Here is a 17,646-nt window from a genome sequence, read left to right on the forward strand (position 1 = left end):
GAAAAAAAGTCTTAATATTATGAGATTAAAGTCATTACTTTATGAAAAAAAGGTCGTAAAATAACCAGAATAATGTCATAACTTTACGAGAAAAAAGTTGTAAAATTATGACTTTATTCTCGTAATTTTACGACTTCGTAATATTGAGAATAAAGTAATAGCTTTACGAGAAAAAAAAGGTGTAAAATTACGAGAATAAAGTCATAATTTTACGAGGCAACACCCCACTCCTCCCTCACGGTTTGAGCCCCCCCCCATTATAATCCCAACGGTCCCAACAACACGGTACGCTTCCGGTCACCGCCTTCAAAATAAAACACATTCACTAATAACATGCTTTGGGAGGGGTCTTTGCTTCTGTAAATGGTTCTTCTTCTTAGTCATAACATTTAGATTCTCCCACTGCTAAAAATACTTACCATTGTATGGAAGCCTGTTCCTGCCAAAAGAACCCGAGGATAAATTAATTAATTAAAGCAGTAATAACTTTTTTTATATACAATATATACCAGTAGGCCTATATTAAATGCATAGACTGTATATAAGAAGTGGAAGTACTCACCACGACGACAAAGCGAATAGATGCAAAGAGACCAAACTCCGGTGTTTTTTTTAGAACAGCTGCTGCCGCCATTTTGGACTGAAAACACTTCATACAATCATATTTATAATATTTTTATTGTTTAAAATAGGCCATTTTGGTTAAGACATTAACTACAACACCTGCAAGGTGGACGTTTCACTGGCGTCCGGTAGTCAGCAATTTTGGGGTTGCAAAAACGGCATGGTTTTGCTCCAAACTGCATGTGATTATCATAAAGTGGGCATGTCTATAAAGGGGAGACTCCACATAGAACCCATTTTCATCCAGATATCTTGAAGTCAGAGGTCAAAGGACCCCTGTGAAAATCAGCATGCCAGTTTTCCCTCGCCAAAATTTTGCATAACTAACTAACTTATAGGCACGGATCTTTATTGTAAATTGCTGCCTACTTTAATAGAGGAGGTTGCTTTGCTCTTTAACCGTCAGCTAGCCTTCTCCTGAAGACAGATCATTTAGTGTGGGTAGTTGGCACCATTGTGGTTTCACGGTTCTACCTTGTGGCAGGAGCAGTACATCAAAATGAGAAACCATCCAAACCGGTGGAGAGAGGAGGGGGGATCTCAGCAGGTGGAGATGAGACCGAGGTAAATGCAGAAAAAAACAGCAAGTTGCAGCCTTTAGTGATATTACAATTATTTAAATGTCTAGTTCAAATTTGATCACAACACTAACCACAACTCCCCGCCATCTGTTTGCTTTTACAATCAGACTGAGGACATTTAATGTTTTTTTTTTCTTTCTTGAATCTGTTTTGAGTTTATTGTTTGTTTAGTTCATTTTGTTACTATGTTGGATAATTGTGTGGTGCACTCAATACAATTTATCTCTGATAGATTAAAAGTTAATAGTTTCTATTCTCAACCACAGCCCTCCTTGTGACCCGTGTTAATCAATTCTGTGCTATTTCTACACTCTGCCTTTTTGTGTGATACGTACACCACATTATGTCTGGGGGAAGAATGCCTAACAGTTTTAATCCATTGTTGTGAACAACACCTCATAGTGTTCCATTAACTGAGGAAAGGAACAAACAAATAAGCAGCGGTCGGCAGAAACATTATATACCAGAATCCATCTCTACAGTGGTAGCATTAGACATTAACCTTCACATTGTGGCAACAAAGTTAGGATTTTGGTGTAAAAAATTTATATTTGTTTTTACTTTATTATACATTTATAAATTAAAACAGTTATTAGTTACCCATTTAGGCAAGAAATTTTTTTATTATTATTAATTTATTTGAAAATATGCAAGCGTTAACCAGAAAGGCTAATTTTCATCTGTAGTCCCCGGTCAGGCCATAGTTAAAACACAGACGTTAAGAATAAAAGCACTGAAAATATAATCAACAGTAAATAGAGACATAGAGACAAGAGAGACAGTTCAGTTACCACTCCACATTTTCAACTAATATAACAAATAACTAAATTAAATAACAAATAATGTTCCTAAAATCTTTACCAAACCTGCCTTTAAGGGAAGAGACAACAGGTGTATATGGTAAACATTTTAATTAACATATCACCATGAAACTTCCCCTGTTGATTACTTACATTAAGACAATTATTATTACAAGTTTCTGAAATGTTATGTTTAGATATGCAAATAAGGCATTATCTTATCAAATATGTGATAATATGCATATATTTCCAGAACAGAAATCTGAACATTCGATGAAGGCAGGTTCTAAATTTTTTGTTTTATTTTGTTGACATATTAGAGACAAAGGTTTTTACAGAGACATTTTTGGATATCTCTTTTTTATCACTTCATAAATCAGAAAATACTGTTAACAGCCATAAAAAATCTGTGTTTTTAGGAACAAAATGTTCTGTAAATCAGGCTATGAATGATATAATATGAACAAACTCCTCAGTAAAAACCTTAACCTTAAAAACCAGACTATAGGAATGAAACTAAGTGCAACTGAAGAAAACAGCCTTTAAAGATATGAATTGTAAAATGATATACAGTACATTTTACAAGACATTACAGATGAATAGGGTAGAACAATTTTAATAAGACAATTATTTCATGTATTACAAGTTATATGAAATATTATGTTTAATTATGCTAACTTTTGGTGAATTTAGAAGAAATCTAGAGATAAACAAAGTAATAAGATAAACAGCTAAATGTGCATTTTGGATGTTTTCTTTCTACTAGTCTGAAAAGAGGACATGTTATGGAAGTAAAATAGACCAAAATCTCAAAATTGACCAGTGCATGAAAACATTTTTTGTTTTAGCCTGTGGTGTCTCTCTGCAGCGACACTATTAGAGCTTTCCTTTTCAAGGGTATCCACTGCATGAAGTTTCACGAGGACATATGAATGAAATTTACGTTGTCACCTTCTGGATTGACCAGCCGTAATCACCTTAAATGACGGACTTTGGCTGATTTGAGGCTGATTTTGGTTTTCAGATTTTCGGATATATTGGAATTTTCAGAAAAATCAGAGTTGCCCCGGTCATAATTCCATAATTATGTGCAGATTGGTGACTTCAGAAAGCTTTTAGCACAACTCCACCCAAATCCTGTCCCCACCTTCTTGCCAGACCAAGGCTAACTTACAGGCCCGTCCCATAAAGGAGGCACTAAGCTCTGTATGATTATAACTCTACTCAAGATTGTCAAATCACTACGCTTAGCCAAACCACTGTCTTGGATTCAGGTCAGTATTCTAGTTTGCCATTCTCACCAATCGCCGTCCAACCTCACACATTCCCACCCATGTATACCCAGCCCATTCAACCCACTGATCCCCATCCAAACCTTTCCAACTCCAGCTCGCCTCTGTGACCCTCATACAGCCCCCCCCTCCCCTCAGACTCTCCGGTGTTTGTTGAGTCGGTTCAGGGCGTCTTCTACAATGTCCAGCTCATGCCGGATGTCTTTCACCATGCTATTGATGCTGTTAGTGTCCTTCAGGACGTCCACGCTCTGGGTGTAGGGGTCGTAGCGTACTGTGAATGGACGCCAAATGGTCTTAGCGAACTCCCTGCAGACACAATGTCAGAGTAATTTATCAACAGTTCAACCTTTCACATGACATCCCTGTACGACATTGGAGCTACAAAATCATTCAACCAAAGTTTTGTGTGTAGTCAGAGCAGAATTCTACTCACCTAATTTTGTTCTTGGCTTCCTCAAAACTCTCGGAAACAAAGTAAACGTCTTGGTACGTAGATATTAAGCACTCCTGGGTAGAGGTCACCACGGGGTCAAATGGAAGGATGTTGGCCTTGCCAGACAAAGCACGCTAATAGAAGGACAGTAGACACATTGAGAGAATGACCTTCTAAACCTGGTTGGTAGTAGTAACATACTGTAATTTTGACTGACTGCATGTGAATGCTATAATTTGAAAAGAAAATGTTTCTCGGTCCAGGAGTTATGATCCAAAATCTCAAGTCATTTATAAATGGCAACATTTTCACCAAACTTCATTGAAATCTTTTAATTTTTTTAAAGCATATATATATAAAAATATGGAAATTCACAGTGTTAGCAATAAGCGCAGCAGATGAACTTGTGCTGTATAAAGTTTGACAGCAGATCGTGTGTCACCTTGAGTTCACCGACGGAGGAGAGGAGTCCAGCTCCGTAGGCCCGTAGCTGGCCGTCCTGCTTACACAGACCAAACTCCACTGTGAAGAAATAACACTGGAACAAAACAGGTCGTAACTTTGACATCGTCCTATTCATACACAGCATGAGAATGTAAGTAATAGATGTCACTTAGTAAGTTGTGTGTTTGTTATAATATATATACAAAATATTAATACATATTTGACTAATTTGTTTGTTCGCTCTCAATTTAGTCTTAAAACTTTAAATACTATCACTGTTCTTGTGTTCTGTTGTTTTAAGGGAGGTTTATGGTGTCTACACTGCCGCAATTAATCATAAATGCAAAACACTTTCCATATGCTGTTAATACACATTCTTTAAAGGGATGTTGTGCTAAAATGAAACCGAGGAGACACAAGCAGTCATTATGTGAACATAACAGCTGGTTTCAATAAAATGAGTGCTGTTCAGCAGCCAAAGAATGTTATGCTGTTTTTAGCATTACACTCTACTACATTATTATAGCTACTGATCCTTGAACAAGGAAGTTCACATCGACACACCACAACAATAAACAAAATGATAAAAATGCATCCATGTGTGTGTGTGTGTGTGTGTGTGTGTGTGTGTGTGTGTGTGTTTTCTCACTGTGGACAGTTTGTGCACAGCATCCTCTGAAGCTCCCAGCGATGCTAAACCGATCTCTTGAGAGAACTGGGCGAAGCTGGGCTCAGCAAGCAGAGGAACATGACCCAGCAGCTCATGGCATGTGTCTCTGCATCAACACACACATTTGAGAAGGCAAACGCAGGTATTGTTTCACTGAAGAACACATAGTAGAAACAGTAGTATGAAGTGAATGATGTCTTGTGTGTGTGTACTCACGGTTCAGGCGTATACAGCGGCTTGGAGCTGTGGCGGACATACTGAGTGCAGTGGAAGACTCTGAAGGCCAGGCCTGCTAGAAAGTCTCTGGGGGAGAGGTACCCCGCTACTGGCTTAATGATGAAGCCTGAGCGCTCTACACACACACACACACACACACACACACTGTCTGTTTCTTTTGATAGAGAGATGTTGACAGTGAAGTCTGTGAATTACCTACATTACTAGGAACAATGGGCTTCATACAAGAACCACAAACTTACTCTTAAGTAACAGAAAAGTTTTCATTCACAAGCGGAACAGCCTCCGCCTGTTGCGTGACTCATTTACAGATACACTTGTTTGACTTAAAAAAAAAAAAGTGTACACTTTAAAAGATGGCTGCAAGGAATTGTGGGGCGGCATTATCTCCTTTCCTTTGGTAAAGGATGGTCCGGTGTATCCTACGCTAAAGGAGATAATAACGGAAGCATTGAAGCACCTTTCCTTAACATTTAGAGAATTTGAACAGCTCTTATCATGGCTGCTACTGAGATACTTCCGGGTCATTTCACTCCGTTAGGAACCTTCCTAAGCAACAAAGACTTTTCCGCTGCAGCCTTTGAGTCCAAGTGGACGTTTGTGTCGAATTTGAATAAAACCAGCTCAAAGGGTTCCTGAGATATCACGAGAATGTGACGGACGTAAGGTCACAGTGACCTTTGACATTTGACCACCAAAATCTAATCAGTTCATTGAGTTCAAGTGGACATTTGTGCCAAATTTGAAGACATTCCCTCAAGGCGTTCCTGAGATATCGTGTTCACGGGAATGGACCGGACGGACGGGAACATAATGCCTCCGGCCACTAAATGAAACCTAACGTAAAATTATAATTCTGTTCACTGTCAGTGTGATGCACCTCATGGCTTGCCAATTTACCGAGACGTTCAACAACAGTTTTTTTTTAGATTGTATTGGCATTAGTATTTCAGCATGACAACTTCTATATACAATTCAGCAGAAATGTTCACACCCCAACAGCTGCCTCAGGGTCTTTAAGCGTGTTAATGTCCGGGGGAACGCTGTCAGAAAAGGTCACCTTATGCGGCTATTTGGAGCACTGATTATGCTAATGATCAAGTCTCATGAATGTGCACTTTTAGGACACGTTGCTGTTGAAATTTGAGTCCATTCACCTCCATTGTAAAGAAGTAGAAGCTTAACTTATTCTTGAAGGTAGACAATGTAACCTCAACTTTAGATTTTTCCTTGGGAAACTTTGGCAGAAAATAATGTTTTTTGTACGTTTAAAGCTAAGCCCTGTAGAAAAAAGATCATGATATTCGTGTTTTGTCTGTTTTCTGAGTGAGAGGTTGAGGATTTTGTGCAGCTGACATCTTCCTGTCATTAGATAAACTGCTGCTGAGGGCGCTTCAACTTTGGCTTAACCACTCAGACGTGGCAACTGCTGTTTTTTATCACATTGTTTGCTGAGACACAATCAGAGTCAGATTTGAAGAGTTACCCTTGAGGAAGTGTGAGACGTCCTCCAGCTGGGGGATGTTGTCTTCGCTGTAGTTGCAGTATTTGGTCAGCAGAGGCAGGTTCTTCAGATACTCCTTGCAGGCGTGGCTCGGGTACAGCTTGTTGAGCTCCCTGAACACCACGCCCCACGTACGCACCTCCTCTGTTGTGTAGTCTATACGAAGAATAGGATCGCCACTGACACACAGAGAGAGTTAGTTAGCTCACTGACGTCAATATAACGAGATTAAATGAAAACATGGGAGAAACATATGTGCATATGTGAACAGGTCTTAGTACGTTTTGCTTCAAGTCCACGTTGCGGTTCGCTTAACCTGTGCATTGTGAACACAAAGCGCTCCAGGTTCGCTTTAGGGATGTTACAAGAATAGGCTACCTCGATACCAAGTCAATGCTAAAATTCTGAAAACGTGATGGCCTAATTGTTTTTCTACAGTAACATAGGTATTGTTGGTACCGTCGATAGAAAATGTGTTTGGGACGCAGTAAACTCACTATCGACTAGTGGTGTAACGGACCGTAGTTGATCCGTGATCCCGTACGGGTCCCCCGCAAATATTAGCAAACTAATTGATGACAAAACACATTAATAATTGCATTGATTGCACAGACTGGAAATCCTAAAACACCGGTGGCAGCAACTTGACGAAAGCGCTGCATTTTTCCAAATACGACACACAGACGTTTATGAGCTTAATAAATGTATATTATTAGGACCGCACGGCAAGTAAAAAATCTATGTGGTGTCTGAGCTCCGTAGAAACTATAGCGTGAACAGAAAGAGGACTGAGGCCCCATCAGAGCTGACGTGAACCAGAAACAGAACTGAATCCTGTTTCAAATTAACTGACAATGTGGGCGCAAAAATAACTGAGTCCCTTTTCTGTTGGTCCACTTTACAAGGACTGAGTTTGTTTCGATTAAAATTGACTATATGTGAAAACACCCTTAGTTTAACTCTTAACTTCAACAATGTGCTCCTTTGGCCCTGTTCAGACCTGGCATTAACATGCGTCTTGCCCTGATCTGATCACAAGTGGAACTTTGTTCACCTTATAACCAATTATTGTTTTGTTCAAGTATTATTTGACTTTGCTATTATTATTAAGAGAATTGATTAGATGCATGTGCAAAGCGGTTTGTCATGCATCTTCCTTTGTTTGTCTATTAATGCAGCTACACCACGTGATGAGGTTAAAGGGGAACTGAAATAAAGTCCCTTTATGGTGGAATTTCCTGGCTCTCTCTCTCCCTAATTCTGGTTACTTCACGTCCAGTACTTCAATGTCTCCAGCCCTCGCCACTTTGGTCATCTGTAATAGGGTTCATCCTTAAATTTTGAAATATGTCACCTAAATCAACTTTATACATTAAAAGCAAAATGAAACAATTTGCATCACAGTCAAACAAAACTTACAGTTTGTAGCTCATAGCCAAATCAGCAAAATATTTTCTTCTTTTAAGGTACATGTTGTCTTTAAACCCCTGCAAAAAACAGACTCAGTTTACATTTAAAAAATTTCCTTATCATAAAAATGAAGTGAAGTATCACAGCTGTGTCTGTCCTACATACCGGATGGTCAGTGCCTAATTCAGAGCCCGTCAAAACCTTGTTCGTAGACAGATCCAAATCAGAGATCTTCCTCGGGAACCAGGGCACACCATCCATATCTGAAACACAATATTCAGGTTCAGTTCAATTAGAAATCGTTTGTGTGTGTAATCATTAATAAAGTGTAATAAAACAGCCCTGTGAATTAGATTTAGACCACTATACTGCTATATATGTTTTTAAGCATGAATGGATGAATTCTCGTTGTTGTAAGTCAAAAGTTAAATATGGCCTACCATCGTCAGGTAGAGTGGAGTTCTCAAATGGAGTAATCTCAACAATATCAGTGTGCTTCCTCAGCAGCTGAGTGAGCTCCTTGAGCTGTTCGTGGTCAGTGTCACAATTCACAAAGATCTCAAAGTCTGAATTCCTTCGTTTGGACTTGCGGGACTCAATGTGAACGAGGTTGACGTGTTTTTCCTGCGCATACAGAACATACAAGATGAACAAAACATGATGAATTCAACAAAAAAAAGATTCAGCAATTTGAATTTAAGCACGCTTTTAAAACTTTAAATAAATCCCCCACCTGGAAAAACCGAAGCGCCTTGACGAGACCACCGATTTCATTCTTCAGTGAGAATATGATGGTTGCAACGCCTTTCTCAGAGCTGGTGGGCCTTCCAGTGGAGATGCTCCTGTTGTCCTGGTCCTCTTCAAATTTACTCAATGTAACCTTAAAAAATGATGTCAGTATGCATCAGTGACTTTCCTACTGCCTGAAACGAATTAACATACAGTGCTTACTGACTTACAGATCCACTATAGGCAGTAAGTCTGTAAATGTATGCTAGCTAGGAGTTGCAAAGGGTCGGTAAATTTCCGGAAATTTTCCAGGGAAGTTGAGCTTAAGAATTTGGGGAATTCTGCACAATTTCAATATAAACCTTTTTAACCCTATAGACCTTTTTAATAGTCCAGGACGCACGTTAAAGTGGCAGTAGGCAGTATATTTTTTGCATCATTGGGCAAAAATTCCATAATAACCTTTCAGCATATTATAATTCAAGAGAAAACTAGACTTCTGCTCCTCCTCATGGCTCTGTTTTCAGGCTTTAGAAAATCTAGCCCGTGATGGGAGACTTTGACCAATCACAGGTCATTTCATTGAGAGAGCGTTCCTATTGGCTGTGCTCCGGGTCATGTGATTGGAACTTGGCGTTCCTTCACCAGATTTCACAATGGCGGCGGTGTCACAAACTTTCTCATTTTACAGCTAAACCGTGCACTACAAGATGATTCTGAAAACATCTGAGGAGAGAAATAGGCATTAACGTAACATAATATTGATTCATATTTGATCAGCGCTGCCTAGTTTGACCGTTTGGTTGGAGTTCGTGAGTGATTGACAGCCGGCTCTCATAGACGGCAGCTGGACAGCAGACCTCAGATCAGCTCTTACTGCTTGTTTTCCTCCTGTCTGTAAAATGTTGCAGATGCCGTTAGGAGCACCGGAGGACACAGAGGCACATGATTTTTTTCAGATTACCTGTTTCATGTACTGCTGTCACGATATAGCGACAATTTTATAAAAATAACTTTTTTTTAATCATATTTGCTCCAATCTCGCCTACTGAAGCTTTAATGCCAGGTCTGAACAGGGCCAAAAAAAGATGCTCAGAGGCAGTAAAATTACTGTTAAAGGCAGTGCAAATGGCTCTTTCATAGCGCAGCAGTACAAGTTATAGGGGTTTTCGGACCGTCTGTCTTGATAATGATGCCCTTCTTGTGCTTAGTCTGATAGCCTGGAGATATGTAGCATATAGATAAGATATATTTGAATAAAATACAGTTGTACCATGCCGCGAGGCTCGTGATTACCTGTTTATTTACATGAGGAGCGCAGTGAGCGTCTTTTGAGTAGGAGGTCCTTCAGTGTGGCCCAGGACATATTTGCATACACACTGCTAAGAGAATGTGGCCGTATGTGGTCCGGACAACCTCTGAATGTGGTCTAAGTAATTGGATCTCAACGAGATCTCAACGCGTCTTGAGTGCGTTCACAACTGTACTTGGAGCTTTGATCAGATCACCCATGTTAATACGCATGTTAATACGCATGTTAATACCAAATGACTGTTAAAGGAAGTGCAAATGGCTCTAGGGTCTGTCAATAGACTGTGCCCTTTGTCGGTGTGAGTCGGAAATTAGCTATATATATATAATATTGATTTAACAACCCTCCAAATTTACATCTCTGATGCAGGCTATAAGACAGTGATCACATATCCCAGCGTCAAATACACTACTGAAGATGTATTTATCAGGTTGATTACAGAGAATAATATCAATTAAGCTGGAATTTGAGATATCATGGGGGTTCAGAAATGTGTCAAATTCATACCATTACAAATATCTTTGAACTTATTTGATACAGATGATAATATTGAGATCACCCAGGATGACTACCTCGGAGGTTAGAAAATGGGCTCGGCTGTTTTAACATTTAATAGCTAAGCTTGACTATTCAGAATTGCATTAGAGATATCCATAATTGCGTTTGACTAGTCGTAATTACGTTGTCACTAGTCAGAATTCGTATTCAAGATATCTATAACGTCATTCTGACTGGTCGAAATGACAGTTCGCGATATCCGTAATTCAGTTCTGACTATCCTAAATAACAGTTACAGATTTCTCAAACGTCGTTATGACTAGTCAAAATTGTTGTGCATGACGTTGCTCATGCAAGGCTTCTCATTGATTATTGGCCCAACAAAGCATGTGAACAGTGTTAGCAGAAGCTTTTGCTAACTTGGATAGTTCGGTAATGCTGGAAAGATATTCACAGATTCAAACTTCCCGGATCAATAACTCGTAAGTTGTTAAAACACAAACGACGCCTGTTTCTAACCGTAGTAAGGAGCTACAAACTCAATTGAATCAAAACGACCCGTCCTCCGAGCTGGACACCTAACATTGGTCTCTATGTGCAGCCGGCTGTGGATCAGATAGTTAAAAAATACCATGAAATAAAAAGAGCTCATCATCAAGGAATTTGTGGCGAACGAGAACTTTGTTCGCTAGAGAGTTGTGGTAGAAATTTACAGCGTATTGTAGATTTATTGTCTCCAGACACACTTTATAAACCCATACGACTACGAACCCATAAAACTCTAATTCAAGATAAATTTATCTGTAATTACATTTTGACTAATCGTAACTCCAGTTAGAGATATCTACAATGTAATTTTGACTAGTCATAATTTAATCTTAGATATCAAAAAAGGACAATGTAGATATCTTGAATTGAGGGGGAATTAAAGATATCTTGAACTGGAATTATGAATAGTCAGAATTAAATTGTAATCCTAAACTGGAATTACGGATATCCACAATTCAGTTGCAGATATCCATAATTCACATTGCGGATATCCGCAAGTGAATTGTGGATATCCGTAATGACAAACCCTATACACATGAATGGCAAAAGTAGTTTGAATCGTACTAGTCAAAATGTAATTATGGATATCTTGAATTAGAGTTTTAGGCAAAATGACGTTGCACATATCTCTAATGAATATCCTGTCTAGCTATTAAATGTTAAAATGGCTTGCCACATATGGCTGCCTATAGACAGCTACAGCTATAATGGTATTATTGTGACCAAGTTCAACATTCAGGGCCATAAAATCAAAGAATTTAGGAGGTGAAATACCCTTTAAAACTGCCCACTGTCAGCCTGCCAGCTGCTATCAATCAAACACAGACTTTGAGATGAAAAGGAGTAGTTCTGGTATTTCCCCAAAAGGCCTTTTTCTTCCTTTTAATAATGCCTTCATAAACATGTTGGGATTATTTCTGACCACAAAAAGGGATGACTAAATGTGATTCCAGACTTTACTAAATTTATACCAATCAGGAATAATTTGACAGATTTGATGGACCACCACAGAGCCATCAGCTCTAGATCGTGGTCAAACAACTAACCAATCAGACGTCAACGTAACATCTGCTTTACTAAAAAAATAATACTAAATAAACACGGAACACAAGCATCATTATATACTTACTTCATTGTTGAGCTGCTTCTCCTCATAAGCCGGGTTTACCGAGTCAAAAGACCTTCCTCTGCGTGGCCCCTGTTCTTCAGACATCTTGGCGTACATACCTCCTGTCTCCAGATCAGTAAAGTAGAAATGTAGAATTGTTGCTCAGTAGAGTTGTTTGTTCTGCACAAGCTACAGCTTGAGATCAGCTCCGGTGTGAGTTGCCAGCTGTACTGTCACAGAGATAAATGCTGAGGTGTTTATGAAGCTGCAGTGGAGGGGAGGGTGCACGGAGAGAGGGAGCAGATTAGTACAGGTCATGATTAACATCAGGATTGACACACACACAACAACCAATTCCCTATACAAACTGTACATTTAGTTTCTATGCTCATATCCATACTGATGGAAAGGTTGTGATCACTTATTCAGTTGCTTTACTGTTTCCAGGTAGCTGCTACTAACAGTAGCCTATAACAGCTTTAGTGGGTGACTCAATAAACGTACTTAAGACTGCATGTTGCGTTAATGACGTTGCTGTTATGAGCAACCAACATGTTTACAAGCTCTCACCATCAGTTGCCACATTAGGGGTGAAATTAATGAGGTTTCCCTTATTGGAAATAGGGACTAATGAGTGAATCAGACATTTTCACATAGCAGCTTAGGGGGTTTGTGGCGGCTTTCATCTACTTTCTATGCACGTCACACGTGCTTATAAACTGCATTGTTTTACGTTTGTGCCTCCTGGTTCATAGTTAGCTGATGTGTGTTTGATTGCTGATAGGATGTTGATTCTGATTTGTTGAGAGAAAAGTCATGTGCTTGCTCAGAAATATTCCTTGCAGTATCAGGTCTCCACTTGGGAACATGACTAAGACTGAGGATGTGGCTTAGTGATTTCACTCGATGAACGTGGATTTCTTAAGCACAGGGATGACAGATGACAGAGGGTGCCATGCCATGATTCGGCTGCCCATTATTCTGAAACCCCAATAGTCAGAAAAATGTCCCATTGGACAAAAAGCCCATTTGCTCGACGCCCATTGCTCCAAAAATACAAACTCTACGTGCAACAAACAGAGGCTTAATTCTTATGCAGAATGATGTCATCGGGCCTTCCCGGCACAATATTTTGTTGACGTTGGAACAATGGGCAGTTCCCTGAAAGAAGGGGTAGGCCACACAGATTTACTGGATGAATAGTCACAGTATGAAGCACAGAGGCTCTTAATTTTTTATCTTTATCTTATTAAAGTCCAACTGAAATTAAAATTTAGTTTTGTATATCATTGATTGCTTGTTTTGACTTGTGTACTTAATTGTTCAAGATTACCAAAGGGCAGAAATTTAAGAGTTGCAAAGGACAATGTCAGTACTCTCTGGCGAGATGGTTAAGGTTAGGCATTAATCATGAATAGTAAAGGTTAGGCATTGACCTTGAATAGTTAAAGTTAGGATAAGTCGTTGGGCAGCGAGCCTCGTGAGAGTTTTTGCACGTTTTTGTAGATTTCAGATCAGATTTCACAATTTGTGGGTCACCTTCTAGACACGACCACTGCTGGGCCAATGTTGTTCGTCATTGGATCCCCCTTGGCATACGTGACAAAACAATTCTTACCAGTCAAGACTGAGTCCTCATTTCTACCCACTTAAAAAAAAAACGTACCCCCCCTTCACTGCATGCCCACTTTACCCATGCAGTTATCCATCTATGATGAGTAATTGTAATTATAGCAAGAGACAGGAAGTCTCCATCTGGTTCTTTAATTTTGTCTGCAACAGTATAGCCCGTCTCTAGGAGGCTCCATGTGAGACCTGGCATATTTAAACACATTTACAGCCGGATCTGACCTTTAGCAAACCTCTGAGAAGAAAATCACTTCTCAATGTAGATTGTTCACTAGTATACAAGTTATCTGCAGCCAGGATTTTTCTGAAAGGTAAATCTGACCTTGATGCAGCTGTGCTCCTTTGAGAAGCTTAATGAAAGCCAATCTTCGAGTGTGATCCATCTGCTCTCTGTTTATACAATTAGAGAGCCCAGGCCTTTGTGCAGGTATTGTCCGATGCGTTCTGCAGGCTCATTCTGCTACCACACATGTTTGTTGCTTTATTTCATTATGCTGCACTGAAACATTTTGAAATAATTCACGTGGATGATAGATGCAGCAGTAAATCACTTCTCTGAATAAGGCTGATGGGAAGGCTCCTTACATGTGAAACTCAAAGAGAGACTGAAGTGACAGCTGTGAAGAATGAAATAATCAGTAAATAAAATACAATAATTTGCTGCCGTTAGAAATGGTTCATGTGCATTCAGTGTGTCTCCAGTAAAGTACATAAAAGCAGTGGTGCCTAAACCTAAAGAAGTTGTAGTTTTATTGCCTAAACGAGCTTACATACCCTTCCTGTCCAGTGAAGTAAAGTAAGGCTTTGAATGCAGGACTTTAACTTGTAGTGGAGTATTTTTCACAGTTATGCAGAATAATGCATATTATTGGATTATACTTGTTGGTGCATTAATGTGTTCATCACTTTAATGTTGTAGCTGGTTAAGGTGGAGCTCATTTTAATGACCTTATATACTGCTGGGTAGTTAAATCTATAATAATATATCATAATTTATTAGTTGATTATATTTTGTATTAATACTCTGAATCTGTAAAGTAACTAAAGATGTCATATTAATGTAGTGGAGTAAAAAGTATAATATTTCCCTCTGAGATAGTGGAGTAGAAGTAGAAAGTATATGGAAATACTCAAGTAAAGTACAAGTACCTCAAAATTGTACTTAAGTACAGTACTTGAGTAAATGTACTTTCCACCACTGAGTACATGTTATACTTTATTGTTTTTCCAAGCATTATTTACTGCTCCTGTTGGAATGAAATAATTGTTAATTATTTATCTGCAAAGTAATAATGTGTTTTTCATACCTTTTGATGCATTAAATCATACCGGGATTATTGCTGAAATTGATTGGTTGTGGCACACTAGCCTTACCTAGAATAACTTCCACCAGCCGCCACTGCAGTGTGCTATTATTTCATTTCAACATTTTATTAGACGATAAACCCCTTGAGATGCAGCATCTCGTTTTCAAGGGGTTCCTCGGGCACAAAACATAGAAGTTAACAAACATTTAAGCACATAAATAATGACAACAAAACAAAAACATAAATTCAACAACAAAACAATCAACATAAGATAAGATAAGATATTCCTTTATTAGTCCCGCAGTGGGGAAATTGCAGTGTACAGCAGCAAAGGGGATAGTGCAAGAAACGAGATGCATCAACTAACTGAGTAAAAAAAGAGCTAAACAAAGTGTAACAAAATATGAACCATTTAAATAGAAGGAAGTATAAAAATAGGAGCAGTATATACAGTATTGACAATAAACAGACAATTAACAAAATTGCACAAGTGGAAAAAATATATTGCACAGTGAGAATGAAATGAAATTCCACCTGAAAATATTGCACAGTATGACATACACCTGAGTAGTAATAATGACAACGATATTGCACAGTCATTATACAGTATAGTGCCGTTATTGTCAGTATTTGGTGTGTAAGTGTAAGTAAGTGTAAGTTGTCTACTGGGAGCAGTGCTGGTTGTGGAGTCTGATATATATATATATACTAGTACTTTAATGAAGTAAAGGATCTGAATACTTCTTCCACCACTGCTTGTGTCTCATGTTGATTCTGAATGGGATGGCACCCTCTCCTGTTGGCTACTTCACAACACTCCTGTACATTAGACTACTCCCATGAGTACGAGGGCAATTCCATCATTGTTCCATTCAGATGCAGCAAAATGTGCCTTTTCTGTGAGAGCAGGAAGCCTCTGGATTATTCTACCTATGGAAATATGCAACTGCACTACATACATGACTTTTGAAATTTAAAATATCATAAATATTTAACTCTATTCAGTTGTGGTTTTAGGTTGTAGTAGTTGTATCTGGATGTAACGCGAGTCCCTGAACGCAGCAGCAGCTTGTCTGGTTCTAGTGATGGGAATTACGTCTCTTTTTAGTGAGCCGGTTCATTTGTCTCAGCTCACCAAGAAGAAGAGCCGGCTCTTTCGGCTCCCAAACTCGGCTCTTCATTTTACCACTTCTGCCTTTTATAATTCAGCCAAATTTAGCGCTGTTTTGCACCTATGATTAGTATGTGTGCACATATATCACTTAAATTATTCAATATAATTATACTAAACCTTATAATTTCCAGAATACCATAATTTTACATGCTGCTTCGTTTCCGACTGTCACTCATCTTCTCTGCTATTTGCGCACCGCTCCTCTCTCTCTCTTTCTCTCCTCCTCTCCCTCCTGCTCTGTACCTGTAGACTGTCAGCGCGCCACACACCCCCGCCCCTCCCCACTTGATGGCATGATCCTTGTCTGTTCAAGATTCAAGAGTTTTATTTGCCATTGGCACCAAGTACACACAAGAATTCTGAGCAGTTTACACCAAGTCAGCTTTAAGAAAAGAAAAAAGGTAGAAAAGGCACAAAGTAATTACAGTACAAAATAAGTAGCACATTCAACTCAACACAATAAATAAATAAATTATTAAAACACTAAACGCCCTCAATGTAGTCAATAAATAAACTAAATTACCCTCGGCATAGGAACGATACCCCCAGAATACAAATATACAGTATATATGCTCCATGACCATGTTAAAAGAACTTGTAACTCTCAAAAATATATAAAAAAAGAAATAATTAATATATTTCAGACAATTACACAGTGGAAGGCAGCATATTGAACAGCATTACAGTCCATTCAGTTCAGGTGTACTGTGTGTCAATACTGGTATGGAGGTGAGGTGTGGGGTATTTGTGTCCCTCTTTAACGTCCTTTGCCACCAGTCTTATTGTAGCTGTTATCACCTGATTGGTCGCACGGACGTCATTAACACAACATTCAGTCACAGTCAGTGCATGGAGTGCCCGTGGCACGGAGAAGATCATCCTATAATTCTGCATGGAATTAAGTAAAAAAAACAAAACGGCTCTCGGATGGGAGCCGGCTCTTATCGTTCACTTAACTCTTAGAGCTGGCTCGTTCGCGACCGACACATCACTAGTAGGACCAGACTGGTTCTATTTCTATCGGTTATAACGTTACTTAATGTGTAACTAGTGGTGTAAGAAAATACTGAAAAATATCGAGTATCGCAATATTATGTTTTGTGATACTGTATCGATATTTAATTAATTGTTTGCATGCCAAGATTAACTCATTTGCAAAGATATGTGCCCTCCCAATGTAGTGCTATGATGTTACAGGGACTGTGATTAATGCAGATGTTCTGATTGCATTAAACAAAAGAGTAGGGCTGTCAATCGATTAAAATATTTAATTGCATGATTGTCCATGATTAAAGGGACTGTTTGTAACTTTCAGAATTGCTTGTTAACAGCGACACCTGTG

General features: G+C 38.9%; 1 protein-coding gene across 1 annotated transcript; it reads right to left on the reverse strand.

The window, feature by feature from the left end:
• Positions 1–1,821: 1,821 nt before the first annotated feature.
• Positions 1,822–13,377, reverse strand: LOC141783130 (tryptophan 5-hydroxylase 1-like). Its single transcript, XM_074660168.1, has 11 exons — positions 12,216–13,377; positions 8,732–8,878; positions 8,439–8,622; positions 8,164–8,261; positions 8,008–8,075; positions 6,571–6,767; positions 5,064–5,199; positions 4,827–4,953; positions 4,176–4,271; positions 3,734–3,867; positions 1,822–3,606 (listed from the first exon to the last, which is right to left on the reverse strand). Exons 1-11 carry the CDS (start codon positions 12,309–12,311, stop codon positions 3,432–3,434), a joined length of 1,458 nt encoding a protein of 485 aa, XP_074516269.1. The 5' UTR covers positions 12,312–13,377; the 3' UTR covers positions 1,822–3,431.
• Between the last annotated feature and the right edge of the window lie 4,269 nt (positions 13,378–17,646).

The sequence above is a fragment of the Sebastes fasciatus genome, chromosome 2, assembly GCF_043250625.1.
Source record: "Sebastes fasciatus isolate fSebFas1 chromosome 2, fSebFas1.pri, whole genome shotgun sequence".
Classification (NCBI taxonomy): Eukaryota; Metazoa; Chordata; class Actinopteri; order Perciformes; family Sebastidae; genus Sebastes; species Sebastes fasciatus.

What these genes read in the sequence shown, in the direction of transcription:
- LOC141783130 (XM_074660168.1), bottom strand. Translation starts at nt 12,311, where the DNA reads ATGTACGCCAAGATGTCTGAAGAACAGGGGCCACGCAGAGGAAGGTCT. An exon ending in AGAAGCAGCTCAACAATGAA is followed by an intron (nt 8,879 to 12,215) that starts GTAAGTATATAA and finishes TCATTTTTTAAG; the next exon opens with GTTACATTGAGTAAATTTGA. An exon ending in CGTCTCACACTTCCTCAAGG is followed by an intron (nt 5,200 to 6,570) that starts GTAACTCTTCAA and finishes GTGTGTGTGTAG; the next exon opens with AGCGCTCAGGCTTCATCATT.